At 31.9% G+C, this 12241-nt stretch overlaps 1 protein-coding gene across 1 annotated transcript; it reads right to left on the bottom strand.

Moving 5' to 3' along the window:
• Window positions 1-288: 288 nt before the first annotated feature.
• LOC107473923 (nardilysin-like) lies at window positions 289-9624 on the bottom strand. The gene is made up of 19 exons (XM_016093521.3): window positions 9090-9624; window positions 8586-8661; window positions 8405-8451; window positions 7257-7369; window positions 6197-6270; window positions 5968-6063; window positions 5745-5864; window positions 5213-5446; window positions 4597-4745; window positions 4158-4314; window positions 3765-3917; window positions 3212-3591; window positions 2570-2719; window positions 2273-2455; window positions 1672-1875; window positions 1463-1569; window positions 1152-1305; window positions 868-989; window positions 289-773 (listed from the first exon to the last, which is right to left on the bottom strand). Exons 1-19 carry the CDS (start codon window positions 9420-9422, stop codon window positions 530-532), a joined length of 3096 nt encoding a protein of 1031 aa, XP_015949007.3. The 5' UTR covers window positions 9423-9624; the 3' UTR covers window positions 289-529.
• Window positions 9625-12241: the final 2617 nt, after the last annotated feature.

Raw genomic sequence — 12241 nt, forward strand, 5'->3', positions numbered from 1 at the left:
TATTTTATATTACATGTATTTTATATCAATGATTAAGGCATACTTGATATATACCTATACACACTAGTTAAGGAATAATGATCAGAAGTCTTTAAAAAATTACAAGTACATTAATTTGATCTCCAAAAGATTCACACCTCCAATTTGTGTCTAAAAACATCGGATTGATCATTCTGATAGTTAAATAACAACACATTAGCAATCAATTCAAAGCTTTTGATCTTAGATACCATTTTCACTATTAATCCATAATACATACCCAATATTCAGTGAGAAAGCAAACATAAATCGCAAAATTATACTATGCTGTGTCATAAATCATTTCATGCGCCAAACAAATAGAGCAATAATACAGTGTACCAAGCTCCAAAAGGCCAAAAGAAACTACCAATGAATGAAGACTTTCCTCAATTCCAAAATATTATTGATCAATAAATAATTCGCACATAAATGTGATTTACACTTAAAAAACAAAGGCTCTCAAATCTGAATGGTACTTCATGAGTTCAAAAATGCATATCTTCAGGTTTTAACAAAGATTTGGATAAAACTCGGATGACATTTTAAATGAAGCTGGATCTTTTATGGCTTGCAGAGTTTCAGGCAGTGCAACATCATCTTCAAACTTTGTGTTGCAGCCCCATAAACGAATGAGAAGTCGCCGACACTTCGGAGACGACTGTCTGAAATATGTCCGGTACCACTCAACAACATCTTGCTTGCTTATGTTCTTCAATTCTTCTGCTTCCTTCTTTGATATATCAAAGATATACCTGAAAATCAATATTATTTGTTATCATTTTCTTCAAGGTTGGTCTTCCTTACTCATCATCCACAAACTTATTATATAACTAAATGTAAAATAACCTTTTATCAACAATCTGACTCCACAATCGATTGCTTTCGTAGTTAAGCGAATGATCTTTCTCGAGCAGTTTTGCCATTAACCCACTTTTGTAATTCTCAAAGGAATCATCATCAAGCCCATCCTGCAGTCACATAAATTCCTTAGAACACAGGTCTTTTAATTTGGAAAATAGTGGGGTGTGTTTACAATTTCTTGAGCACCCAAATCATGTCAAATTTAATGCAATTCATGAGGGAGCCATTAGTCTCAGAACAATGAGATAGAAGGAACCAGGAATACTAACCAACAATTCTTCAACGCCATCTATGAAGTTGTCAATTCTACCTTGCACATAAATTGGGTCGTACTCAGATGATTGAACACAGAAACAAAACCCAAAAATACGGTATGTTAACCGTAGGCTACATTCGACAACATAACCAAGCTGCTCTTTTGTCCTGTATCCAGATACACACAAATAAATAAACAAATGAAGATAAATAAAGAAACAAATATAAATACAACCCATAAAAGGCCATGGAAAGTGAAAACATATTTTCGTTAACAAATGTTAGACGGTCAAATGCAAGAACTAAAATAGCATTCAATAGTCACCTCAGCTGATTGAAAAGCGGCTCGTCCACAATTTCTTCAAAAAGATCAATTAAAGCTTTCAATTTGATTGATCCCAACCCAAGATCTTGCTCAATTTGAAAATATAGCTGCATGAATACCAAATTAAGAAACAGGAGAAGTTTGTTAGAAATTTCAAAAAACAATTATCCATGAAAAACGACAAACAAAAATAATCCAACTGAAATTACCTCAACCACAGAATTCTTTTCTGACTTGTTCTTTACACTAACATCTCTAACTAGATTGGCACTGGATGGAAGGCAAATAACGCGTTCAGCGTGCCTCAGCTCAATGGGAAGTGGATTTACTATAAAGTTCATCTTAAATATATTTGATATGTTAATTGCTTCTTCTTCTGAAATATTTCCATGGCATAGACCCTCAATGTATAGCTGTCCAAAGTTGATGTAAAGGAATAAATTTCAAACAATTTATTGATATAAACTAGAGAACTATAATATATCATGGAACTCATGTTTAAAAACCAAGTAATTAAAAACTAATAAACAAAGAACAAGCTACCAAGAAGTAGCTATTTTCTTGTAAATGTAAGCATTATCAAGCTGAGACATGAGATTCTCATACACATAAACAGAACAAGTGCATCAAACAAAGTAGTTATATTAAGTTTAAGGTTTAGGGTTTAAGGATATAATAACACTTCCCATGCATGTATTTTTTGAAAACATTATTCTTTTTTACAAGAAATAAAATAAAATAAAACTTGACAATAAAAGACTGTAAAATAGTCCAAACAATAACATATAAGATTAAATATTTCATGCCTACCTCGGAGCGAAGTTCAGGGATAAATGCAATCAAATCATCAAGAAATAAATCATTTAGATGATGCAGCTTCTCCTCAATGTCATAAAAGCTCTGGCACAAAACTTGCAATCTCAAATATGCCGAATGACTTAAAGGCTTCATGTTGGTATTCTTCAAAGTTCTCTTCATGTCTTCTTTTATAACCTGAACAATAATGATTGGTTCATTATAATCAACAAAGCAAACAGAACTATGAAACAGGGCAAAAAGGATAACATAGACATTTTGATAAGAGATAAAAGGAAATATGTGATGTACCTCAAATCGATCGCCAGTAGGAATAAAGGATCTAGCTACTGATAAAACTTTAGATAAGAGAATGGGAAGCTTCTCATTGAAACCATAGACCTTCAGTTCCAGTTTGTCGCCAACATAGGAGACAGAAGTTTCTAACTTTGCAATACTAGCCTGCACACATAGACACATGTTGTATAAAGTCCTTTAAAAATAAGATTGAAGTAACTACATTCACCAACAGTTTCTTAGATTGCCTAAGATTATTTAATTTTAACTCGAGCCAAATCTTATGATACAAAAATTTGCACATATAAACTAGCAGATGATATTTTGGAAAGCTGGAATGAAAAAAAAAAAACAAAGTAATTAGTTAGGAGTTTGAATAGTCAGTTAAGAGTGGAAGCCTCTCTCTTATAAAGATACCTTTTTCTCAATTAATCAGTTTACATGCTTAAGGTATGAAGCTATGTAGTAAATAGAATTACCTAGTGAATCTATTCAGAAACAAAAATGTACGAAGGACAGAAATCCTCCAAACAAGAGAGAAGTAAACAAATAACCGAAACAACAGAAAATTTCTGAATGAGCAACATGTTTTGATGGAGGATATATAATATAGACGAATGGCTCTACTTTTAGTGTCAAGCAAGACAGATGATTAACCTGATATATGACTTCATTCAACTCATCTTTAAGAAGAAGAATGAACAATTCAGACAATACACAACTCCGGGCATTAGCATATCCACCCTTCAAGTTAATCCGAAAATATGTATTGGCACGAGGAACTTTGAAAGTACTATCCAACTTGTACCAGAATTTGATCAATGCTTCATCAACTATACATCTAGGAGAAGTTGAATTTGCAAACTCATCACATGTGTCACCAGAACGTATAGAAAAATCACTTGGAATGAACTCATTTTTTGATGGAAGATGTAGTGAGGCCTCAATTTCTGGAGGATTTCTCCATAACTCCATTAAATCTTGAGCAATGTCTTCTTCAACATAACGTGAACCAAACCAAGGTTCACATTGGACATCTGCAAAGTAGCACCATCAAGTTGTTCAATCATCATGATGGAAATATAACTTCCAGATATATTTTGTTAACAATTGAGTTTAGTTATCAATTCCCAATGGTTCAACATAACAGATTAACAGTGAAAGAAATAAATAGAAGTGCCAACTAGCCAAAGGTGAAAAGATAACTCACGTTCCGACTTAAGGAACAACTTCGAAACAACATCTACTCTCATGTTTTCTGGAATGAAGAAACCAAGAAGTTGCTTTATCAACTGTTCGTCCCAAGTCTGGTAAACATATTCACCATATATGACATGCTCTGGTGGATAAAAGAGTAAATTTTCTGCACAAAAAAATAATTCAAATAAGCCAGAAAAATATAACAAATCTGCATAGGAAGTATCTAAACTTTCAAAATATATTGTAATTGGGTTGAAAGCATAACAAATAAATATTCAGTTTTTGCTATAAACACAAAATGACAGCAATTTTTTTAATCTTCTATCATATGTTGCATTTTCTCTATATCCTATTGATTAACAAACGACTTAAGAAAACAACTCCAAGCAGATAAATTAGAAACCTGAGAGTTCAGCAGCATAATCATCTTGTGGTTGCTCTTCTGCAAATCTAAAATCCATTTTTCCAATGCTTTGAAGTTCTTTGAATATCCATTCTTGTGGAGGAATTTGATGCAATAACTTCAGGTATTGATAGACAAAGCCAATGATATCAAAGATCTGGGAAGTGAAATCAAAGTTAAGCCATATTGAAGAGAAGTAATTTGTAGAAACTGGAAAGCATAAGCTGATCTGAATGATCACACAAGTTAATTTACCCATCAACTGGTCAATACTGTTTTCACACTAGTCTATTGACTGAAAAATTTTAATCCAATATAATAATAATAATAATAAAGCTGAAATTGAAATAAATCTTATGTTTGAGGGCCCACTAAACACACTACTTGCTCTTACTCTCTTCTATCTGAAAGGCCATACAAGTGATGAGATTATGATCACCTTTTCAACACCAGAGTCAGTGAGGTTTATGGACACAACAAAGATATAAGCTATAGTTGACCGATAAGTTCCTTCATCCCCAACACCGGCAGAGAGAGATGTAGCCCAACCTTTAGCCTTGAGAAAGGAAAGCAAGCTTCCCTTGCCCTCTGAAAGGTTGATTATGTTATTGTTAATGAAAGCCGCACAAGAAAATGTCCAGACTTAGATTTGAGATAAAAATATAGATTGACAAAATGAGAAGTAAAACTTCCATTGGAAAACAAAAGTAGAGACCATAAAAAGGAAATTGTGATGAAAGAATGAGAAAAACATATCATCAAAATCATATACCAAAACCACTTTCCATTGCATGTAAAGTGGTTAAGCTCTTAAACATAGTAACTTCTACACATATGAAAAAAATCCTATTGCAGAAAACAAATTTTCATAATAATTTTAAGTTGGAACAAAAACTGGTGAAGATGTATATACACAAACAGAAGACTGGCTTTTGCTTAAGATGCAAAAAAAAATACATGACAACAGATACAAGCGTATACAAAGTTATAAAGTATGCAGTCTTAACTGTCAAGTATCACTGTATCAGCTATTCATCCATAATGAGATATCTTACCATGCCCAAGAAGATGAGCTAAATAATCCTGCGGTTTCTTCAAATACTCCTGGTGTAGACAGGGAAGTGTCCACAATAAGTCGAGGATATGAACATCTTTGACAGCTTCTAGCCAGTAAACTTTACCAGATTTCCAAATAGGACCTTCTGCACTGAACTTGGGGTTCACTTGAGGACCCTTTCTGATAGCACCAAATAATTCCGCAACCCAACTCTCAAGCACATCAAGAGGGTCTACACATTTATACATAAAGCACATCACTATAAAGAATAAACATACCAGCATATATTGGTCTCAATCCTAATCCTGGCGTGAGTTGTTAAAACAAATAAATCTCATTTTTGTAGAAGATAAATCTATGATGAATCTAATCTTGAGCCTAGTATAATTATTTCTCAACTATTAATAAATGTATAAGTGGGAATGGAAAAAAAAAAACTAAGCACCTTATTATTGCTGGAAGAAAAACATTACTAAAATAAAATTGTAAAACTTTAAATTGAATAATGGTGTAGGTAAGTAGGAATTCACCTCCACCAATAACAACAAGCTTCATTAATCCACCATGGTAATAATCTTTGTATAGTTTGAATATTTGCTCCCGCAAATTAACACCCTTCTCCATAGCATCAACCAAGCTCTTCTTATTGCCTTCATGTACATGGAAAAGAAATGAAATAGTAATTTAATTATACAAAGAAATCTAAATATCTAATTGACCATGTAATAGATGAACAACACTTTTATGGCATACCCCAAAAGAATCTGTTTAAAGGATGACCAACAGCAGAAGTATGGCATTGAAGTTGTTGAAGACGGCAAGCATCGCTTTGCAAAGCCTGGTTAAATTCTATGTTCAGTTTTGTATACCATTATGGTATACCAAAAACATTATCAGCAAACTGCAGATAAGAAAATCTGAGCGCTTTCTAGAATCATAATTAAAGTGAAAATCTGCATAATTGGATTATAATGAGACATACCTGAATCTACTGCCTGTACTTCTCGCTCCATGGCCTCCATTTTTACAAGAGGTGAAATAAAGAACTGAGAAAATCTGATAAGAGAAGAAAGACCAAACAAAAGTTTAAAAAGAAGTCTAGCATACCTATCAAGAGGATTGAAAATTCCAAGGACCTCATAAAATTATCAAAATTGAATCATTAGATTCATTTAGCTATGTTTAAGTGCAATAAAAACAACAAATATTGATAATAAAAATATTATAACCCAAATCACCAGAAAATGTTTTACCAAGAAAAATGAGATGAATAAAATAATCAGTATGTAGAATAAAGATCACTAGATTTTATGTCTATAGTCTTGTATTTTAACAAACATTGAGGAGGGATATTGATTCTTATGTCCGTCTATAGCAAGTCTTGTGGGATAGGATTAGGTGTTTTGTTTAGAGGGGTAATCTCTTTGATATGTAGAGATAGAGTAGAGAACTTTGTACTTTTGATGCACTCTGTTAATCTCAATTTTTTCATTGAGGATATCTTGTCCTCTACCCTCTATGTAATGTTTTGTTTTATGTTTTCAAACAAATGATGTCAACAATTTGATAGGATTTGAATCCTCTAAATTTTGGATTTTACTTTAGAGGGTAAAGTGTGATCTTTCATCATTTATTTCATAGGTGGGACAAAGAAAAAATATGAGAGAGAAACTATTCAAGGATGAAAGATCACACTTTATTCTCTAAAGTGAAAATTCAAAATTTAGAGGATCCAAATTCAATTTGATAAATAGTAGAGGATTCTTTAACAGAAATGTCCTGTTAACTTCTATTAAACTGCATTTGCTAAAAGCTATGCATGATCAACAGATACAATATGGATTCACGCACAGTTCACAACCAATGCATGATCAACATATACAATATGGATTTACATACAATTCACAACCAGCATCACAAGATGAAATTCAAGTTCAAATTTTAAGGTAAGAATTGGGAAGAGCCTTTATGCAAAAATGGATGCATAACAAAGTGCAATAGACAGGACTTTTCATGTCCTCACAACGGAAAGCAAGATTTACCTTCTCAAGGCACCCTTCAAAAACTCTGGCTTTACTTCAAAATGGTAGCATGTATGTTCAGTCTCTGTATATGCATTTGAGGAGCCACCGTGCTTGGATAAATAGCTATCATACTAGCAATAAAAACAGTCAAGCTGCTAGGCAAATTAACTGCACGTTGTAGTCTTGGAACAAATTACAAGGTGTACGCTTATGTTACATTCAAAGAAATGAATCAAATTAATGCTAATTAATTTTGGCCTTTTTAAGTTTGATGAAAGTACAAAAAAAGGGACTATGCTACGTGTCACCGAAATCAGCCACTAAAGTCAGCCACCAGTATAAAATACATGCCGGAATACAAATACAGGTTGAAAATAAATTAAATCACACATGTATTTATACACAAATACATTGGTGGCTAGTTTTAGTGGCTGATTTTGGTAATACGAATAGCATTTTTGAAAAAAAAGAAGCTAAGATTGAAAACACTTCATGGATAGCTTTTTTTTTGGGATTGTTTCTTTTTCTCTTATAATGAGGATTTTTTATTTATTCATCATCCTGTCTTAATGATATTCTTCATTTATTAAAAATAAATAAATGAAGTTGGCTGAGCTGGGCCAAGTTGCAAAAGATGCTTGAGGGATCATTTAGACCAAAAACATGAGGGATAGAATATATTGAAGCTTGAGGGATCACTTAGACAAAAAAAAAAACAAAAAAAAAACATGAGGGGAAAAAGCCCCAAAGGACATAATTTTGAATTTCACAAGAATTTTTTATTCATTTGTTGATGCTTTGGAAAGACCCTAACAGACAATGTGGTATTCATTTAATTAATGCGACAATTGGTTACAGCCAAAATCCTGCATGCCCTGATATATATACAATACATTCTTCCACCCAAGGCTTCATATAAGCGCAAAATAAAGGGAAAAAAAAGGACATTATAATGCAAAATTAACATTAATTCTACAATATTATGTCATAACAGGCAACAACAAGTCTTTACGCTACAGTTCTATCTCCTCTTAACCAACACAAACATATTCTAGATAAAATTATTTGATCCTTTAGTTCGGCAAAATCATAAATGCATACTTTCCCAAATATAGGGAGGAAACGAGATAAATTCAAATGCATGACAAGACAAGACCCAAACTGACCTCGTTTTCATCCGGGAATTCTTCACTCCCCATGAAGAGCATGTGCTCTGTAAACCAATTACAAAAATGGTAACTTCAAGAAATCGAAAACCTTCCTCTTAGGAGCTAGGACGTCTCTAGAAGGAACTGGTTAAAAGAATGAAATGTTTTACAAATATAATGTAAAATATAACTTCCAAACCTAGAAAATGTGCCAGTCCCTGTGCTTCAAAAGGATCCGAAAAGCTGCCAATTCCTACACACATGGCTGCTGCCGCCTGCTACAACAAAAATCACAAGTCTTACCGCATTCATATTGAAGTACAAAACCATGATATACACAAGTAACACAACTCAGCATCATATCAAGCGATAAAAGTGCTTATTTTTTAGAGTAAAAGAGCATTGCAACAAACTCGACCATAAACTTTTACACAAGTATGCATGCCACAATCTCAATTGATAATCCATCCTTTAAATAACCTTTAATCTAGAGTTCTAGACCCTTTGGTATTAAGCATTAAAGATCATAATCAGATATTTCACACATAAATCATACCCTAACCTTGCCAACTACTTTCCCTATATAAAGTAAAAAGTAACAATCCACTAACCTAGTTCAAGAACCAAGCAATAAAATTGAAATAGGAAGGACAATGAAAATTTCAAAAATTGCAGCAATTTTCAACTTCATATAAGCAAAAACCTTTTTAGTCTGAGCAGCAGCATCCTTATTCCCATCTATATCCATTCCAGTTTCTTCTCCTTCCTCTTCTTCTTCTTCTTCATCATCTTCTTCGTCTTCTTCATCTTCATCATCATCATCATCTTCTTCTTCATCTTCATCTTCTTCATCATCTGCTTCATCTTCATCTTGGAGAGGACCTTGAGGGAAAATCTCGGGATCGTGAACAATCAAAGCTTGAAGTCCGTTAGAGAGGTGTAAGAGGCGGTAAAAACGACGGTCGTTAGGGGACTTGAAAACGACGTCGTCAGAAGAGAAAGTTACAAGAGCAGGATTAGAAGCTTCGATGACCATTGTATGAATGTTGGTGGTTCGTGGTTTGAGTTGGTTGGAATTGGAACAGAAAGAACGAAGAAAGGAAGAAGCAGTGTGAAATGGTGAGAGTGAAAGAGAAGAAGTAGTCTTTAAGCTCAGAACCCGCAACTCGCAACCCCAAAATGTGTTATAAGCCAGTGCGGCGGCTCTTGGGCTTCTCTTTTTTCCTCTACTCGGTGTTAGTAGGCCTAAGGCACCAACCAAGGCCATGTTTGGATAATTATATCCTAATCCTAAATCCTAAATTTTTTAATTTGGATGCCAAAACTATACCCAATTACTTGTATGATATGAAAATTCTAATTAATAATTTAATTAAAAACTAAAATAAATAATTAATTTAATATGAAAAACCAATCTTTTTATCATTTTGAGCTTTCTTTTATCACAAATTAGTAGTAAACCCGTACACTTGTACGATTTCAAAACAGATCTCTTTTTTCAATTTAAAAAATAATTATAGTATTATTGTAATCAATTTATACTTTGTATGTAACAAATCTAATTAGTGTGCAAATAGCATTATTTCAATTCACTTTTTTTATAAAAATTAGTTAAATCAAATTGGAGATATTTAACCTTTGCAATTCAAATGGGAGGAGGAATTCATCTTTTGCATATATACTATTATATCTTGAGTAAAATATTTCTCACATAATAAAAATAATAATATAATTAAACTTAAACTATTGTATTTTTTCAAGATAACTTTAATCCTTTTTACTATTTTAAAGTATTTAAAGAGATTGAAAACAAAAAAAAGCATAAAAATTTTAAAACAGAAAAATAAATTTCTTAATATCTTTACACGATAATTTGACTGTTTCTAAAAACATACATAATTGTTTATATATTATCTTTAACTATTACACATTGTGGTAGTGTTTGTTTTGAGGTATTGAGACAGAAACTAGGAGACTGAGACTCAATATCATGCTTGTTGGTTCAGAGACTTGTACTAAAATTTCTGTCTCCGTCTTTAAAATTTTAATATTTCAGTACCTTCAAAAAATAGAAACGTATGGGACTAAAATTTTTAGAGATGGAGACTGAAACTTTAATAATATTTTATACCTAAAATACCTTCATTTCAATTAATTAATTTCAATTTTACCCTTTGTACAAATTAAATTAGAATTTCATTCTTATTTTAATTTTTGTCTCCTATTTTACACCAAATAGAATACTGAGATTTATTTCAATCTCTGTCTCTTAGGTAGCGTTTGTTTTGAGGTATTGGGACAGAGACTGAGAGACGGAGACTCAGTATCATGTTTGTTGACTTAGAAATTGGTACTAAAATTTCTGTCTCTGTCCCTAAAATTTCAGTATTTCACTACCTCCAAAAAGTGAGGACACAGGGGACTGAAATTTTTAGAGACAGAAACTGAAACTTTAATAACATTTTATACCTAAAATACCCTTATCTCAATTAATTAATTTCAAATTTACTTTTTGTACAAATTAAATTAGAGTTTCATTCTTGTTTTCATATCTATCTCCCACTTTGTACCAAACAGAATATTGAAATTTATTTCTGTCTCTGTCTCTTAGTCTTTGTCTCTCAGTCTTAGTCTTTCACTCTCTATCTTTCCACCAAATGCTACCTTAATCTCTGTCTCTCAGTCTCAGTAATAAGTTGTTTTTTACTAAATTAAATTATAATTATTGTCTTTCATATACTTTAAACTTTTTTAAACATGATACGATCAATAAAAGTTAGATATTAAGCACTACATTTATCCATATGCTCATCCGAAATACTATTCAAATATTTTCTAAAAACAAGTTGTAGCTCCTGTCTAATTGTCAATGGGCTAATATGTTGTGTAACAGGTTTAAGCTATATAAACACTTAATATTCTTATAAATAACATCCTGCATAACATCAAAAAATGAAACTAACAACCATACAACGGACCTAAGCAAGATTATAAATATAAATTAATATAATATCTTTTATTTATTACACAATTTTATATGGATCACATTGAACTCTGAATCTTTCATACATGTAGTATAAATTCTTGAACTACTAATAAAATTCGGTATTTTTTTAAATTAATAACATTAATATAGTTACACAACATAATTAATACACATCAAAAAAATTCAAAATCTCAAACCATACAAACAATAAATATATTAAGATTTTATATAAAAAAAGCAAAATATGAAAGCTTTTTTTTAATTAGTATACCCAATGATTTAATCTTTCAAGAATCTTCTTCTCTCATGAGATGTCTCAGCTTTCAAGGCAAATTTAATGAATTCTAATGTATTTCAATCCTTAGTATCGGTATGTTTTTCTTTTTGGAATGACTTTTTTTATATATAATTAAAATCATCAAGTTTTCAAACAGCATATAAATTCCATGTTCTGCATTACAGTATAATCTCTAACCACTTTTTAAAACAAAACTATCCAAATCAAAACAAACAAAAACAACAACATAAGTAACAATAAAATCAATAACAAATTAGCTATATTATAGGATTCTACTTATCTCTTCCACCCCATTTGCTTGGATTTTTCTTTCCTTTTCCCATGCATCTCGCCAATATAACACCTCATTCTTCATCTCATCAAAGTTTAAAATCTTATTTTGAAAAATAATACTATTTCTTGTTCTTGATATAGTCCATATTGTTACAAAAATAGAGACTCTCATACCTTTTTTTCTCTTTGCTATACCCGTCACTGGCCAAACTTCAAAGCATTATTTAGTTGTTCCTGACTATATCCAAATTTGTCTCTAAACTCCAATAATGCAGTCCATAAATTTCACGCTAACCTG

The sequence above is a fragment of the Arachis duranensis genome, chromosome 1 (genome assembly GCF_000817695.3).
Source record: "Arachis duranensis cultivar V14167 chromosome 1, aradu.V14167.gnm2.J7QH, whole genome shotgun sequence".
NCBI classification, from domain to species: Eukaryota; Viridiplantae; Streptophyta; class Magnoliopsida; order Fabales; family Fabaceae; genus Arachis; species Arachis duranensis.

Excerpts from the sequence above, each read along its gene's own strand:
- LOC107473923 (XM_016093521.3), bottom strand. The coding sequence starts at position 9,422 with ATGGTCATCGAAGCTTCTAATCCTGCTCTTGTAACTTTCTCTTCTGAC. Across the intron at positions 8,452-8,585 it reads GGGACTGGCACATTTTCTAG|AGCACATGCTCTTCATGGGG; the intron begins GTTTGGAAGTTA and ends ATTGGTTTACAG. Across the intron at positions 990-1,151 it reads ATGGCGTTGAAGAATTGTTG|GATGGGCTTGATGATGATTC; the intron begins GTTAGTATTCCT and ends ATGTGACTGCAG.